The sequence below is a fragment of the Calypte anna genome, chromosome 1 (assembly GCF_003957555.1).
Source record: "Calypte anna isolate BGI_N300 chromosome 1, bCalAnn1_v1.p, whole genome shotgun sequence".
Lineage (NCBI taxonomy): Eukaryota > Metazoa > Chordata > Aves > Apodiformes > Trochilidae > Calypte > Calypte anna.
This window is the reverse complement of record NC_044244.1, coordinates 84153385-84171528: the sequence shown is the minus strand read 5'-3', so window position 1 is coordinate 84171528 and position 18144 is coordinate 84153385. Positions and strand designations below refer to the sequence as shown.

General features: G+C 39.9%; 1 protein-coding gene across 1 annotated transcript in view; it reads left to right on the top strand.

The window, feature by feature from the left end:
* Positions 1–18144, top strand: part of IMPG2 (interphotoreceptor matrix proteoglycan 2) — a 51557-nt gene that overhangs the window by 13669 nt on the left and 19744 nt on the right. Inside the window, exons 4-8 of the mRNA XM_030451197.1 lie at positions 2450–2481; positions 2609–2632; positions 11846–11898; positions 12377–12468; positions 15404–15565. Of these exons, the coding sequence (XP_030307057.1) occupies positions 2450–2481; positions 2609–2632; positions 11846–11898; positions 12377–12468; positions 15404–15565 (363 nt within the window). The remainder of the gene's footprint in view (positions 1–2449; positions 2482–2608; positions 2633–11845; positions 11899–12376; positions 12469–15403; positions 15566–18144) is intronic.

Genomic DNA, 18144 nt, shown 5'->3' with positions numbered 1-18144 from the left:
ATGAACATGCCTAAAATATTTTATGTTCCACTGAGCTTTCCCTGCTGTCTGTCCTCTTGCTCACTGTAGACCATGTTATCATCTTATCTGTCAGGGGCTGAGCACTATTCTCCATCCTGGCCTTTCCCTCCATCTTAAATTCTGGACACTGTCATCCATCTCCTTGGATTCCCTCTTGTGCTTTGGCCTGCTTTGTGTGTGGTTCTGCCACATAAATGTGGTGGGAAATCGGGGCAAGCAAAGAGAGAAGTGTTTCTTGATACAGCTTTCCTGTTGGAAATGATCTGTACAGGTGAGTTAAATCAAACGTGCCTTGTACAATCCTACATAGATGGGATTAAACTAATATGAGATTATTGAAGATCTCCTTGACATTTCCTCCACCTTTTTCTCATGCCTTGAATTATCTCTGAGGTATTTTGTCTTCTGCACATAACAATTTCTCTTAGGATCAGACAAGAGTCTCCTATGTAATTGCTTTTCTGTGAGTTCACAAGTTGGCATAAGCTCATCTGTCTATTCAGTATGGTACATGATTTTTGATATTGTGGTAGCCTGTATTTAATTCTATGGATTTTTATTAATTTGTGGTTATTTTGCATTATATAAAACTAGTTGTGGTCTGTTGGGAAAGGGGGAAGCACTGGTGCTATGACACAAAACTCAGCATCCATCTTTAAAAGGGCTGGTATAATAATGTGAAGGTCTCATTTCAAGAGAACTAATTTTATACAAAGTGTCTGACAGAGGTAGCTTCACTCAATAAAAGATGTCCCCTTGAGTTTTGATGTGGTTGCTGCTGCTGTGTAGAACTATTTATAGATCACTTTAAGTACTGAAAGGGTAAAGATGTAGGAATGTTTATAACTCTATCTTGTTAATGAAGCAGCTGAGCCAGAGGTGAGTTGACTTGGCAAAGGCTATTCTGAGCTTAAAGAGAAACCAAGCCACTGCCTTTATCTTCTAATTAGGAGCAAAAGGTGCCTGTTTGCCATGAAATTAAAATATTTCAGTGATTGCCTCCACCCTAGACTGGCATGCAAACTAGATGGTGAAGAGGCTTAGGAAAGGTGGGTGCCACCAGCTCCTCAGGCTGCCCTGCACTGAGCTTTGGTCATGTCCCCCCCTCTGGGGGGGGACATCACATGATGTGTGAGATGCTGAGGACCATACTGACCTCTGCTGTCAGTGGCCTCTGTGGAATAATGACTAAAGATGCTAGATGGGGCACTACCAGGTGGTATCCAAAATATGTGTGGGGCCTCAAATGACCAGGCTTGTTTTTCATGACACCTACACACTACTTTGACTGGCTGAATGTGGAAGGAAGTCTCCTTTTCTAATAAAAAAAGATCTTTTACTGAAAGGGCTGCTACTTACATATAACTTTCCAAAAGCTTGCAGAGGAGGAAGCGGTTGCCCTGCCTGTTCCTTGCAGATCCCAGCACACTAAAGCTTTGGGAATGAGCAGGCTAACCTGTTCAAAAAGACTCTTTTCGCATTTTCACTCCTCCTTCACAAAAAGACTCACCAGGGTAGCTTTAGTGTGTCAGTCCTTAGGTCACTAAGTATATATATAGGTGTTTACAGAGAGGTTTTCACAGTGGAAATGCTATGTGTTAATACTATGTGTTGAGTTTTTGCTGAAAAATATATCAGCATTGATGACACAGGGAAAGCCAGCCTAATAAAAAAACTGCCAAACAACCTCTTTTCCTCCACACCAAAGAGAAGCATAAATTTTGTGCCTGAACAGTAATATTCTATAATTAATTTACATGCTGTTCGCTTTGGTACAGCAGTAGGATGCAGCATTATTTCTCAACAGCTGTCATGCTGCAAACTGTTCAAGATCTTCACTTCACGCAGAGGATCCTCACAGAAACTCCTGTGACTCCTCTTTAGAACCAATGGCACTACTACCATGAGAATTTTGATGAAAAATGGTGAACAGTGTAGCCCTGCATTAGTCTTTATACATCAATATATGAAAAATTGTCATCCCTGTCATTTGTGAAAACATAAACAAAATCATCAGACTCATCCTACTATGGTACTGTAGCCTGTAACTGTACTTTCAAAAAGGTGGTTTTAAATACAGATAGGAGAAGTAATATTGAATATCTTAAGACAGCTTCCTTGAAACAAGATTCTTGCTAGCCTGCTCTGCAGAACATAGCAGGAGAATGCAGAAGTGCTGAGCATCTTTTGGCAGGCCCAGTGCTCTCTACAGCATCTGTCGTTGAGCTCCAGTTGCATTTTGAAAATGTAGGACACATTTTCTTCTCATCAGGGACTTTGTTAATAAATTTAGAACTTAACAAATGGACATAGAACAAAGAGAATTATTTTGGCACAGAGGAGGAAATAAAGTGGTATAAACTGTATTTCAATTCCTTTCACCTTATGATATTTAAATATACTTAGGGTTGGTTTGTTTGTTTTCCAGAAACTGTCCTATACAAAGGAAGCAATGGGCAGGTGAGTACCTGTGTTTGCCTTGCATTTTATTCTCTCCAGAGATAACAGCAGGGCTCAGCTATGACATTTTGTAATCTTTTCTCTCTCTCTCTTTTTTTTTTTTTTTTTTTTTTTTTTTTTTAATCAGCTCCTGCAATGATTGGTCATGTGGGTAAGTAATTTTCCCTTTCTAAAACCTTATGATCAGTCCTTTCTCCAGCTGCTGCTGGAATTGATCTGTGCACTGAAGATGAACAAAATTCACCTCTGTGCAGAAGGTCACACAGAAAAGTGCAGTGGAGAAATCTTGTGGTTGTTGCATGTGAAACTCTGTCCTGGCATGCTTGGCATGCTCAAAATATCTCAGCCAGTCTGGGGCTTGTACTTTTGCTTAAGAATGTCATCACCTTGTTGGCTGTAGGGCACAGATTCAGGCTATTTACCCGAAGAGGTTTAGTGGGCGAAATCTACTTTGGGAAAGAGATGTGTCTGTAGTTACTTGTGTTACTTTTCTGGTTATCCTGAGAACCTTTCCCAAAGGCTTTGTGGTCATGCTGGTCATCATTAAAAAAAAAATCAAAGAAGTGGGAATTTTTTAAATTTTTTTTTTTTAAAAAATTTTGAGAGATGTGCTTGAAAAATAGTTATAAGGGAACTGGATGCATGGGGTCCTAACAATTTTAACAAGGCAGCTAGTCTGAATTGTGGCTTGTTTTTATCAAAACAATCTAATCTGCTATTTTCATGTCCTTTTTGAGCTGAATAATATGAAATATTTCATAATAACATGAAAGTTCACATTATTATTACTGCATTCCTACTGCAAATGTAATCTAAACTGTTATTTTTACAGCAATTCAAACCCAAACAACCTAGTGCTGAACTAATCTGAAAAACTGGCAGTTTCAATTTCCTGCTAACTGGCCATGAAAAGCTATGATAAACATAAGCAATTAATTTACTGGGGAGAGTAATCTCTTAGCAGACTTTTTTAAAAGCCCATCTTCCCCAATTAGATATCCTTCTAATGATTTCATAACCACAACATTCTATGTTGAAATTAATAACATGAGGTGATAAGGGTAAAAGTGATTCCTAAGAGATTGATTTCTCTCAATCCTGTTGATCTGAACAGTCCTCTGATGTGAGCACTCCCTGAGACCTACAGGGCAACTGGGCAGTTTTTGTCTGAGCAGAATTTTCTCTGTTTAAGATGCAACATCAACCAAACTATTATATACTTTTCAAAGAGAAAATAAATAAACCAAAAAATTAGAACCTTATCTTTCTAAATGATTTGGGCCCAATTCTTTCTTATTAATATCAGTAATTCTCTAGACTGGTTGTTTACATGAGTGGAACCACCTCTTATTTATCAGAAAATGTGAATTCAGAGATACACTTATCTCTGCTTGAGTGCTGAAGACTCAGCAAAAATTCCCCTTTCTGAAGAAATTTGAGTTTAAAAACCTACTGTATACCTCTGTGATCATTCAGGAAATCTAGTAAGTGTGGAGACAGATGAGAGGAATTAGAATTAACATTTGCCCAACATTTGATTAAAAGGTAGATTAATGTGTTCTTACAAAAGCCATCTTACCAAATGCTTTCTGACAGATACTAAAGGGGCTCCATTACTCAACTGGCAAGCTTTATCCAACTCAGTTCACTATGGGGCTGTGTTGTGTCTCTCTCAAAAATACACTGCTTTTATCCCAGTAAATATTACTTCAGCTTGTTCATAGCTTTAGGATGGGATCTCTGTTACTACTGTTAATTTATACTTTCATTTTACTATATCTTTTCCTCTTCTTGTTGTTTGTCTTGTGCTTGAATATGGTGGTGTTCTATTGCATAAACCAAGTAATGCAAGACTGAAATGGTGAGATAGAAACAGGTAGATTTGCTTTGGATAACGGTGAATCAAGAAGAAGTTATATTAATTCATTTTGGCAAAATTAAAAAAAGCTCACAACAATAATTCTAGGAGTGTTCTAGCATCTCTGCACTAAAAGTTAAGAATTGAAGTCTGTAAGCCAGGCTGATATAAAAACATTGGTTCTGATGGGTAGAAGTTGTCTCATCTAACTTCAGACATCCTCCATCAAGAGGAGTGAGTGAGCCATCTCAGTGTGGCCAACAGCCCACAGGAGTATTTCCTGAAATAAAGGCACTGGACTTCACAGTACACATTAGAATCAAAGTAAGACCTTTAAAAAATGTTCTGTAAGAAACATGAGTAAGGACCCAAACTAGGATCACCTCCAGTCCTTAAAGCACAGTGTGGGAAATCCAATGCCAAGTTCCTTCTGCACAGAGGGAGATGTGAGTGGGCTGGTGCCATTTTCTGGGCAGTGCTGACCCACACAAGGCACAAGGAGAGGTTGGTTCTGTGCAGGGCAATGCAACGACTGGAGCATGGCTGTGTAGCCAGCTGGCTGTGCCATCTGTGCCAGAATGGGGAACTGGCATGGTCTCATGTCTCAAGGGAAGGCAGGAATATTGTAAACCACCAGCTTTTAGTTGTCTAGCAGAGATGTTCAGGTGAGGTTCCCATATTACCAGGGAAGGGCAGATTACTTCAGAGGATGCTCCATAGCAGGGGTCTGACAGAGGGGCTCTGACTTGTCCTCTGGGCAACTCCAGTTTCTCTGCTGGCTGTGCAGGAGCAGTTATTTCAGTCTAGAGGCTTATCACTGGGCATATAGAATCACACAGTCATTTGGGTTGGAAAAGACATTTAAAATCACCAGGTCTAACTGTTAACCTAACACTGCCAAGCCCACCCCTAAGCCATGTCCCTAAGGACTACATTTGCCTGTCTTTTAAGTATTTCCAGGGATGGTATTTCTCTGTCTGTTTTCTGACTGGTAAGAACACAGGAATTTTTGCAGTCAGTTCATTTTCTAGAACTTAAGGCAAAAGAAACTAAAGGAGTGTTCTCTTTTTATGAGCATTAATCAATCTAGATTTTCTGTGAAACCAGCTGGTGGTCCATTTCTTTAATCTGAGTCTGATCTGGAACAAACAACAGACTCTGGATAGGTGTTGGTCATTTTAAGTGCACTGTCTTTCTAGATTCAAGCAAAACTGTGCAGACAGCTATAAACAACTGTAGAACTGAATCTGTGATTGAAATAATTTAATAGACCTTCTAATTACATTTCGGGGTACATCTTGACACTTAGATGTCAATACCGTGTCTCCATCTACCTGGAAAAATGTGGTTTCAGCTAGTCAAAAGTGAGGATGGTTTCAGTGGAGCCTCCAGAAAGGTGGCTTGTACCTTGTGTATTTTCCTTCCCAGAATAACTCACTAACACCAGCATTACTGATGGTTGCGTAACAGCAGGATGCAAGTTTGTTCCCGTAAAGCGAGTGCCAGCATTCATGTAGGTTAAATGCTCTGGTAGCCTGCCCTGTGAAGGAATGGAGAGATTAAACTAAGCACCACTGAGGAGAAAGCCTCAAAGGAAAAATAATATATGGAACATAATCCAGATGTCTATAGAGCAGCCCAGTGGACATCGTCAAGTTTTGCCCCAGTGGGAAGTGTGGTAGCATTGTATCAGCTAAAGACTTTTAATACTTTTTATAATTGCTTTATTCTTTAGGTTATTTGAACTCCCAATAATTAGTTTTGCTCTCCTAATTTTGGGGTATGTCTCATGACAATAGGAGAGTCATTTTGTCTATTTCCTGGGGTGGGAGGGGGTGGGTGTCAAAAGCCAGATCTTGAGAATCAACTGAAGACAAAGGAGTAGTACAAAATTGCTGCAATACCTTTTGTGTCAGAGCCTTGCTTAAATTCTGCATTCACAGTAACATTCTGAAGAGAAGAATAATCAGTATGGTATAGTTGAAAAGGATGAATATAATGCACTACTTTCTCACTTTTTTGGAAGTGGCTATTAATGTCAGATGAAGAGAAGCACATGTGCTTTCTGAGCGATGCTTGCTGATTCTGGACTTGCTGAAATTAGTCCCAAGAAATCATGTCTGGACCTCCTTTGTTCTGTCTGTCTTCTCTGATTTGAAATACACTGGCAATTTTAGGGCCCAGATTTCATTAGTGCTGGATCAATGTTTGATGATGTAGCTGCTCAAATTTTGTACTGTTCATCTAAATGTGCTTCATGCAAGAAAATACCTTCCATGCTGGGGTCATTTCAACAGTTCAGCAGTTCTGCCTGCAGTGAAGTAGAAACATACCTGAGCTTCTTTTTTGTCTGTGTGTGGATTTAGCAACAATATTGCTCATTTCAGAAGCTTTTGAGCATCAGCACTGCTTTACCCCATGGAAAGACTTCTACACTGCTTCTCTTCAATTGTCTATTTCCTTTTGTGCTCCCTACTGTCCAGTAGCAAACATGAGAGGCCTGTCTTGCTTTAATTAAAACCAAAAGAGGTCAAAATTCAAGAACTACCTAGCTGAAAATTAAGATAAATGCAAGTGCAATTTAAACGGAAAAGAATCTGAATACAAGGCTCAGTCTTGTTCTGTTAAAATACTGTTTGGTTAAAAATACTGCTGGAATCACATATTGCTTAGCTTAAGGACATGTGCTTAAAATATTTAAAAAGAAGGAGATCAGACCATAAAATGGCTTTCCCTTCTTTGTGCAGTATGAATATTGAAATAATAAAATTTAAGAAAAAATAAGTGCTTGACATAGTAAATTAGACTCAAGGATATTCGGACTGGTAACTGAAAACTGATGGATATCTGGAACACAAAATACAAATCTGAAGATGTTACCATCTTCATCCAAAGATTTGAGTTTATGTTAAATCTTTAGAAGTAATATAGAGAAAAATATAATTAATACCTTTATAAAATTTCATGGGTCTTGCTGTGCCCCAGTTGATAAGTCCAGAGTGGTATTTCTCCTTTATAACACAGTATGGCTGCACATAAAGAACTTGTTTAGGCTCTACAGCTGCGAATGAGTTAATGGGATACTCTGTGGATTGGGACCTATTGAGTTTTTTCCTGATGCCATACAGAAGTACTTACCATGGGGAGTTTAAGCTGTATTTGTGAGCTTTCTTTGCTGCATTGATACCTATAGGCTCTCTGTTAGCACTCTTTGGATCAACTTCTGAGGCCCTCTTGGGTACTGTGTTACACCTGCCTGGATACTGGTGTCTAACAGAGCTGTGTGATCTGAAGCCAGTTGTTTCTGCCAAGGAAACACAGTGCAGTGTGATTTGTTCTGCTGCTTACACATCTCCTGATGCCTATTCCTTCCTGCCTCTCCATATATATGTGTATGTTTTTATATTTTGCTTGCTGCTCAGCCAAGGTGGTCCAGGGCATCCCTCATGCAGGTAGGACAATAGAAATTACATTTCATGTCTATGTGTCTCAGATTCACAATAAGCTTTTGATGGAATAAGTCTCTCCACCTGGAGTGGCTTACTTGTGTAGGCATATTTAAAAACAGGCTGGGCACTGGATTAATACTGGGGCCAAAAAAAGAAAATATCCCCGATATTTTAAGTGGTGTGACTGAAGGGGAATTAGAATTTGTGTTTACCTTGAAGAGCAGTGTGTTCAGGCAAATCTGTGTGTACATTGTCATGTGTCATTGAGTGGCTTCCTTAGGGGAAGTTGTACTACTGCTGCTTTTTTGGGGACATTAATAAAGCAGGCGATGGAAAAATTAAAACATTAAGGAGAAGTGGAAGGCAAAGAAGAAATGTATGCAAAAAGAAATCAAACCTCACTGTTCTGGTAAAGCAATATAAAAACAATGTTGTACATGGGGTGAGGTTGGTAATAGCACTCTCTAAAAATAATATTTTTATCCTCCTGAGAGAAAGTGATATCTATTAGCCTGGCCAAATTAGTAGTTGACTGGCCTTGCTTGGTTAGCTTGATAAGGATTTTACTAGGTGTTATTGAAGCCTCTGGCTTTTCATTTTCAGCCAGCTGTGAGCCAGAATTTTGTCAGGAAATGTGTTAGCTCTTGGGTGTTTGTATTTTAAAGCCCTTCAGTCCCAGTAAGAACAATACCCAGCCTGACAAGCCTGGTACTGCTTAAGGTGATGGTTTTGCAGTGCTCTAAATGAGAGTGTGAGTGTTACCATACCACAGCATTCTCCGTGTTTGTTTTCTGGTTTTCTTTTCTTGCCTACTTTGAGGATTTTTCCTCTCAAAACTCAAGCAACTTAGTTAAAATTGTTCTTGCTGCACCAGGTGCATCTGATGCCTGTGGGACTGCCCCTGTGCAAAGTGGTCAGGGCTGTCCTGAGCCAGGCCCAGTTGGTTCCAGCCAGACCCAACCAAGATCCCACCGGGCATGGCTGAGCCCCACCGTTGGTGCCACCTTGGGGGACAAGTGTTTAAAAAGGGCAAAAACATTGCACAGGGAGGAGGAAACAGAAAGGATGAGAAATGGCAACACAGGGAACAGGCCAGGGCTGAAGGGGGGAGGAGGAGGAGGCTCTGTGCGGGTATTCCCTGCAGGCTGTGGAGGACTCGTGCTGGAGCAGGTAGAAATGTCCCAAAGAATCTGCTGCCTGCACAGAGCCCACAGCAGGTACAGCAATCAGGAGCAAAGCTGAGCCTGGGAAGGGTAGGGGGAAAGGCGGTGTTTGTTTCTTGCTGGCCAAACCTGTTTATATGCAATAAATTAATTTTCCCCAAGGTGAGTCTGTTTCTCCCATGGAGAAACATTGGTAAACCATCTTCTTGTCTTTATCTCAGTCCACGAACTTTTTCATCTTATTCTCTCCCCTGTTTCTTTGAGAAGGAAGAGGGAGAGGGTAGCTTTGTGGACTTTTGGCCCTTAGGCAAGGTTAACCCACCACAAAGCTGGGTCCACCACTCAGTTGCTCAGATGGCCTTTTACATCCTTTTGAGATGCCCTAGGTTACAGTGCACATCTGCAGAAGGCTGGCAGGGATGCTGTGGGTGACCAGTGCCTCCCAGGGCAGCAGCTGAAGGTCAGGAGTGCCTGGAGACCCCTCAGAGAATATTGGGCACTGAACCATGGGCAGATGAGATTGAGTCCTGTGAGTCTTAGGCTGAGGTTAGAGCCAAAATTATGCTTACCAAAGCAAATCACGTTTCCTGTTTTCCCCTTCTGAAGGGAAGTGTGTTGATACAAGGCAATATTTATATATGAGTTTGGACTTCACCTGAACAGAAGGTTACAAAGCCTGTAGCAGAGCTGTTTCACTGCACATCACTTTGTTGAGCTTTTATTCAGACCTTAGTTACGCTAAACAGTTTGTAATATGTAGAATCCCAGATTATTTCACTTCTCCTGAAAAGCATCATTAAATATGAGGCACTAAAACGCGTTATTTATTGATGATGTAGTATTGTTAAGCTCTTGTATAGATGTAACCTAATGCCTATTAAAATCGGTAAGATTAATAAGCCTTTGGAATTTGGTAAATTTAACTGGAAAATATTTTATGCGACCTAGTAATAATTAAGCAATAGCTTTTTATTTCAGTTCTAGGATGATAAATGTTTAAGAAAACTAAAATATAACCAGCATTCCATATATACAACCATCTTAAGAAAATCTAAATTCTTTCAATGTAGGATTTTTTTCTTTTTATCAGAAAGAAGTTGATGTTTTTTGCGTGAGTTACTTGTTACTCTTTAAATGTGTGATGGCAATGGTGAGAGGATAAGAATGTCTATCTTGCCAAGATTATTCTTGCTAGTAAAATTTGGCTTTCTAATCTTGGAAATCATTCCAACATTTACTGAGCTTGTCAAAGAATCAGCAGAGAATTATCTTGTGCTATGCTGGCTGAAAATAGGTACCAGTGTCCACAAGATGGAAGCAGACACAAATAACTACATTTCAAAGTTTGCATGGGCTCATGTACTTTAGTTGTTCAAGAAAATGCATGAAAGTTATGTTTAAGCTCTTGAATAATTTCATGCTTTGTTCATCTGCAGGTTAGTTTTGTAATGTAATTATTATATAGATCTCACCCTGTCAGTTTAACATTCCCTGAATTTACTATATTTTGGTGTAGTTAATCATTATATACCAGATTAGCCTGTGCCTCTGAGGAAAGGACGGGTGAAAAGATTCTTGGCTTAAATAGAAAATAAATTAAATTTATCTTCAGGTCTGTCTATTGGTCAGTGATATGTGCCTGTGAGAGGCAGGGAGAGAAACATTTGGACATGTTATCTCAGTGAAACTATCATATCCTTGATCATATGCTCTGGTATCTTTAGGTAACCTTGGATCTGGTTGTCTGGCTGATGCTGGAAGCCTTTTTTTTTTTTTTTTTTGGAGTGATAGACTGCTTATACATCCTGAGAGAGGCAAAATGTCCATCAACTTTGACTGGAGTTTTGCTTGAGGACAGACTGCAAGACCAGTAATCTAGGATGTGAATCAAAAATCAGATCTGGCAAAGCTAGGAACCATGGCTCACATTGTGCCAGTGCTTGTGTATTACAGTGGTCTCCTTGCTGCAATGGTTATTTTATGGCACAAGTATGACCACCAAGACAAAAGGAATCCCATGAGAAGTGACAGAAATATCTCAGAGCAATGAACTTCAGTGATCTTTAGAAGCTCACTCTCCCCAGCACTTAAATTTCCAATCTTACAAATTGGACATATTATAAAAATATGACAAACCTGACAACTAATTTTTCCTTCATTCAGGACAGACTTGTTTCTGTCAGAGTGTGTCTCCCACTCTTGATAACTTGACAGTCACTCCGGGCTTACAGAATTGGCACCAAGGAACTCCGGTTTACTGTAAGAGCCATGTCAAAGCTGTTAGTTTTTCTTCAGGCTGACAGTCTTCATCTGATTTTTATCTGAAGTATTTTTCTTGCTCACATTTGGCCAAGAGTTTTTTCTGTGTGTTTGAATGCAATAATTGGATTTGGAAACTGATGCCTCTTGAAGACTTCTTAAGAAGCAGGGTAAGAGTTATAATGAAAAGAACCCATTTTCTTGCAGTGGTTTAAGTACAGTTAGGATGTTTTAGTGCACTGGAGAATATTTTTAAATCTCAGTGTTTCGTGGAATGTTACAGGTTATCTTAGTGTTTAATCTCTGGTCCTCACATTTGCTTCCTTTACAGAAAGGCTAGAAGGCAAAGTGTGTTTCTTGGGAGGGATGACAAGACAATTGGAAAATAAGGAGGTTAGCAGGCTGGAGGGGCACATGATGTGTTGTGTGATGCAAGTGACCCAATATCTAAGTTGCAAAAGATTACTGAAATATTGCAAACACTAATTTTTATGAAGTAATCTTCAAAACAGTACCATGACACACTTCTCCTGCAAACATGTATTTTGGTGTGGCAGCAAAATCACAGATAAAGCAAAACCTAATAAATCTGTCTCACCCTGTCCACTTTCAATTTTTGATTTTATTTTATTTAGCAGTACTGGGACTCCAACTCCAGCTTTGGATGCTGATGTTACAACATTGAGAGGTGAGTTTTCATCTAACTCCTGTCAAGTTTGGTTAAGAATTAGCAGAAAATTGAAAAGTTCAGTGGTGTTTGGATTTGAGAAAGAGCTGTGAATTTGTCAATTCCAAACGGTGCTTTTTTTGTGAGCTGGAGATCATGTTATATGCTGACATTATTTTGTTATCGTATGAGTCATGAAATTTCTACTTGAGAAATTAGCTGTCTTTTTTACTGCACTTAACTTTGTGTTCCCCAAAATACATCTGCTTAGGCAGAACGTTAGCATTTTATTTTGATTAGTGTATTTTATACTTTTCGTCAGGCTCTTCAGGTGTTTCCTGTGTTGTTTCTGTCAGGATGATGGAATAGCAATCACATTTTTCTGTTGCTTTATGCTTGATGAACTGCTTCTATGTGGATCTACACATACATAGGTATTGGAAAAAAAAAAAAAAAAAGGCAAAACAAACAAAAGAATATTGCTCTCTTTCAAACTCAGATGCAGCTGCCAATGTTCCTCTCCCTCATGAGATCACTGCTGAGAGCCCTGTGGGCGGTACCGTCCATGAGATGGAAGATGCAGACACTACTGTGAGTGCTTTGCTTATTTATTCATTTGTTTCAGTATGCTGTTGATTTTCTTAAGTAATACTGTTTCCTGGTACTTACAGGTATTATTAAATTAAGGTTTCATAAAAACAGGGCAAGAACCTAAGAAAGTTTTAATATAATTTCCCTGGTAGGTATTTTTCATTTACAGAGGTTTTGCAATGTCACATCCCCCATAGTGAGAGAATGGATAAATTGAGATATCAGGTGAGGATTTTGCTAGTGATATAGGACTAGTCAGGAATGCCTAGGGTTTTTGTAAGCTTCTACAAGAAGGTGGAGTATTATTATTGCTATGGAAACACCTGCTAAATAAACATTGAATTGATTATAGTACTGTTTCAATGATCCAAGTCGTCCAGTTGTGTAGAACAGCACAAAAGTGGCCAGGATGGTCTTGGAGATTCCTTCTGAATCTCTGATCCTTTTCCTCTGCTTGACATAAGTGAACTTTTCTTTATCATCTTGCAGTCAACTTTACCTGGATACCAAAACCAAAATTCTTGACACAGGGAAGCCTACATCAAGTACTTAAGATGTCTCTGCAAAATTGAGCTGACTTTCAGAAGTGCTGACCACTATATAGGTCCCAAGGAAGTATTTTGCTTCCAGGAAACGACTCCCCTGGCTTAAAATTTAAGCCAAACTCTAGATTTCAAATGCAGTATTCATGGGCCTACAGGACTGAAAAAAAATTTTTTGCAAAGCACTGGTATGAATCAGCTGGCTTTTGTGTTATTATAAATGTTAAATTCTCACTGGCTTTACTGAGAAGCTTACAAAGTTGCACATGCTGCATACAAATAGAAGCTGATTTATGGTACTGTGCAATATTCTGAAATCTACTAAGGCCATGAAGCAAAGCAGGACAAAAATGTTCTTTCTCCTAGAGCTTTTAGGGGTTGACTGTGGAGCTCTAATATTGTGTTTCCAAGAATAAATACTGAATTTGAAAAAGGCAGACAGCTTCTGACTCAAGTTCAGGATCTGACTTTATATTATGTCCCAAGAACACTTGTGGTTTGGTCCCATGTACACCATTACTCTTTTCTGGAACAGAAATGCCTGAAGTATTTCTGCCTGACCAAAGAATAGGACCACTCACTAAATCACAAAGAAACCAGGATTAGATTGCTGCTGCTACAGTGTTTTCACTCTATACAGTTCCAGCACACCTCATCCTTGCTCCATGCAGCCAAAATGCATTGCAGATTACAAGGCAGAGCTAGCAAAGCTCATCATCTGCTTTGCTTATATGTTGACTGTGCTTTGGGGTTTGGGCGAGTGAGAAATGATTCAAACCACATGGAGCTGTAAACAACCATGCAGCAGCAGCACATATATGACTGCTAATTACATATCTCTCAAGTGCTGACTAGCTTTAAGTAGTGCACGACTCATTCTGGTCCTTAACAAAGTTACCTAGTAAAAAAGGGATGGGGAGAGGCAGAGGATTTAGCTAAAAATTTTTAGAGGGTCTCTGGACACTGTGCAAGTTGCTCACTGGTGGCAGCTAAGATTTCTGGAGAGAAGTTTTTCCATTTCTTGTACCATACATAACACAGGCTGCAGCTTTCCTGAAAAAAGTCTCCTTTGTTGGCTCTTTTTTCCTTTTTAACAAGGAAAAAAATAACAACTGCACAGGAATAGCCGAAGACAGCTCAAAGGCAGTTGGCTATTTGGCTAAAGTTAACTTAAGCCAGCCTATCCTCCTCTCCCCTGCAAATCCCCTCCCAATTTTTTTTTTTTTTTTTTTTTTTTTTTTTTTTTTTTTTTTTGTGGTTAAGAACACAACCATGAAACAAAATCTGTTTTTTTCTGCTGTCTTTCATTATATCAAAAGGACTAGGATGCTGGCTGTAACTATGCAAAAAGTGTTCTCACTGTGTGAGAATTTCAATCAGTGTGGTATTAAACTTGGAATTCACAGCTGGCAGTGGCAGCCAGGATAGCTACATGCTTCCCTGATGCATTGCACAGCCACTGCTCCAGGGCTCCCTGGATCACTGCCTAAAACTTAAGCTCAGCAGAGGTCCCCATGGATCTCCCCAGTGTCTATTGTATATCTGGGAGGATTCTTCACTTACTGAGGCTGAACAACACAATGTCTTGTTCTCAACATAAAACCTGGCAAAGGGAACTTGCCTTCCAGGTGGAATAGTAAGCAGGAGCTTTGTGATAAATGAGTGAATTTTGGGTAAACCAGGCTATTGCTGACTAGGCTCAGCTGACCTGTTGGTGTATCTGTATCTACATGGTAAATTGTCTCATCAACATTCCACACAACTGGATTTCTGGTTGTAGCTGAGGCCAACAAGATGGCCTTGTGCTACAGTAAGCATGTACCAATGAAAACCAGAATTATCTGCAATACAAGAGTTCTCAAAAAAATGTTCTTGCCTAGTAGCTTGCATTATTAGTGACCATCTCTGCCTCTGAGGCTTTGTAAGCCTTCTTATAGAGTGAGGTGAACAGGTCTGCTTATGGCTGAAGTGAGCACGCTGGGCTTTGAACTGCAGTTTTCATGTGTCATTAAGTATATCCATGATCATCAGTGTGGCCCACCAATAGTACCCTGAGGTGCTCCTGTCCTTACAGCATCTATGGACAGAGCACAGGGTTTCTGCCACACGGTGAGCTGGAGAAACCACCAGGGTTGCAGCAGCTGGAGAAGTTTCTGGGCCATATAAGAAAGGTGTCAGGACCCAAGCTTGAGTGCTCTTGACAGATGGCAGACCATATGTACATTTATATATCTAGGGATGCTTTTTACATGGAGTAAATCCAGGATAGGTAGGAATCTGGTCTGTGCTGAGTAAAAACTATTTATTTCTTGGAAAAAAAACCCAAAAGGACAAAACAAACAAAGCCAGCATTAAATCACCTCTTGTTTTCTCCTCTCTTCCTTCCCTTCCAGATCAATAATGAGATAAAGAAGCAGGAAGAGAAGCTAGTGAGACCCAAAACTGAACAGATGATTGAGTTCAGCATTTTGATTCCTGGTGAAAAGTACAGTGAGGAGCTGAGAGAGCCAGCTTCTGCGAAGCATCAGCAGCTCTCTGAACAGTTCATTTCTCAGGTGATTACCTTCCCTGACTTCCTTTTTCTTTTTGCAGGCTCTGCAAAGCAGTAGTAGCACACAGAACCTGTGTTAGGACTGCCTTTTTCTCATGGGCTCTGCAGAATCACCTTAGGGCTTTTTGTAGCCTGAGGCAGGCTGGAAAATATGCACTCGCTGTGAGAATACTGTTTGGCCTGAGATGCTGCCTTTTTTTAAGCAGTGGAGTGCCAAATATTGAGTGTAAACTGACCAGGTGCCAAGAACCAATTACTCTAGTTATCTTTTTGTGTTTCCAGTAATTTTTGTGGCAGGGCTTTGAATCCCACCACTGCCACCAAGCTGCTGTGCTCACCACCCCTCCCCACCCCTGCTACAGGCGTTGCTGTGACTCCGGGGTTGCTTCACCTCATTGTGCTCTTAATTTCTGGAAGTGTCACTACTTAGAAGGGACTTAAGTTAAAGAAAGAAAATTGATTCTATCCTGGCTCAAAACAGGACACTTATGAAAACATCCTGCTATCATTTTTTGCAGGCAAAAGAGGTAAAAGTATAATGCTTCTGGGAGGACTAGAAAATTATGCTCAACACCTGAATGGGGACATGCTTTAAATAGGACCTGCCTGTGGGACTCTTCTTCTGGTTTCATTATTCTATTTTTTCCTCCTGCTTACAGAAGAAATTAATCTGGATGTTATTAACAAATGAAAAACATTTCCACTTATTGTAGCCCTTTTAAACACCTTTTTCTTCCTAAGCTAACTTTGTCTTTACTGTGCTTCCAGAATTTTTCTGTGCTTCTCCCTGTCAGTGTTACTGCAGAAGACCCTTTAAATTTGCAGAGAAGTGACAAGATTCTTGTTTGCCTCTTGATGCAAATTCATTAGTTTTTAAAGTTTTAGGACTTGAAAACCCTAAATTTTAAAGATATAGTTATCATCTCTCTAGTGACCAATCTGCTTAAAGTTTATTTCAGCGCTTCCTAATCTTGTTGTCTGGTTTGAATTCTTCTGTAATGTAGTTGGCTTGAAACTGGGGAATGAAAAAGATGATTTAAGGGTCCTAGCAAGCTAGCCTGCCTCTCCTTTGAAATGTCAAGAAATGAATCAGCTGCAGCTCAGAGCCACCAGCCTGTACTCAGGCAGTGCTGGAAAGCAACTTGAATAATTCAGGTATTAATGTGGATTGCAGGCAGAAGATGTAGCAGTCCGTCAGCATCTGCCTATGTGGGCATGCTCTGGGTCTCCTACAAGAGCTGAGCACTATAATGGCTTGTAGGATATCTTCATGATTACAGGATGTCCGGATTTTGGCCTGCAGAAGAAACTCTGGCATCAGCCTAGAGAATCCATCTATGCAGAGTAGGTGATAGATGAGAAAATCAGAGGAAATCACAGACTGCAAAGCTCATTCATTATTTCTGCTCAGGAGCAACATTTCTTTGAATGAATCATTGTGCACTCCAGTGAGATACTGTCTGAAATATGGGCTGCCAGGACAACATTTTCTTCTCATTTATGCCCAGAATCAGCAGTGCATGGGAGCACATCTAAAAACCTTCCAGTTAGTTCTTAAACACATGCTTAAATCCCATTGGAGTTGGGGGGAATGAACCATGGTTTAGATGCTTAGGTGCCTATTTCAAAGAAAAAAAATGTGTGTACTTATAAATATATGCATGACTTTTAAAAACTTGGTTTCAAGTTAATTTAATTTTCATTCAAATTTAAGGTTTTAATTTGTGTCCTACAAAGTTACTGGACCACCAATATACAAAAGTGTCTTTAAATAAGATCATACTGCTGCTTTCTGACTTTCCTCTTTATTGTTTCCATAGTTTTATTATTTTGCTTATAGCTATGGTAATTTTATCATCATCATTTTCTTGGTGCAGAGAGTTTCTTTCCTTTCTTTTGGGAGAGGCATCTAGAATGCCATACAGCAGCACATCATGCAGCTTATTGTTTCTTTAGTTTTGTTTCCTTATTAGTTCAGTTTAGTTGGGGTTCTCTGTTGAATCTCTTTTACTTGGGCTAACCCCCTGCCAGATCCTGGGCCAGATGGGAAAGAGATGTACCCTTCACTGCAGCCAAAAAGCATCACCACAACTGTCACAAGTTGCTAGCATAGGCTAAACATCTTAATTTTCCTAGTTGTGTGGCCAAGTAGCAATGCCATAGTGTGTGTGTGTGGAAGAAATGTCAGATGGGACAGAGTCCACCTGGCACATGGATGTTCCACTCCTTTGATCCCTTGCCTGGTTTTCTCTGCGCTTGGAAGAGGGATCTCTTGAAAAAAGAAAGTCAGGAGCACTTAGATGCTTTAAGGCTCACCAGAGAAAGTTTAAAAATAGGGATTCTGTGGAGGGGCAGAAGAATTTGAGGAGTAAAAAAGAATTCTCAACTGGCAAGGATCTTTTGGGAGGGAAAAAACCCAATCCAAACCAGCATGAACCATCAATATTCTATTTTTTATTTTCGTCTTATATAAAACATTTGTTTACTTGAATTAGGCCTGGGTGTGCTGCCATTTTCTACCCCCAGTCACCTTTTTTGAGTAGCCCTGCCAATGAGTCCTGAGCCCTCTCTATGTGAAGGACA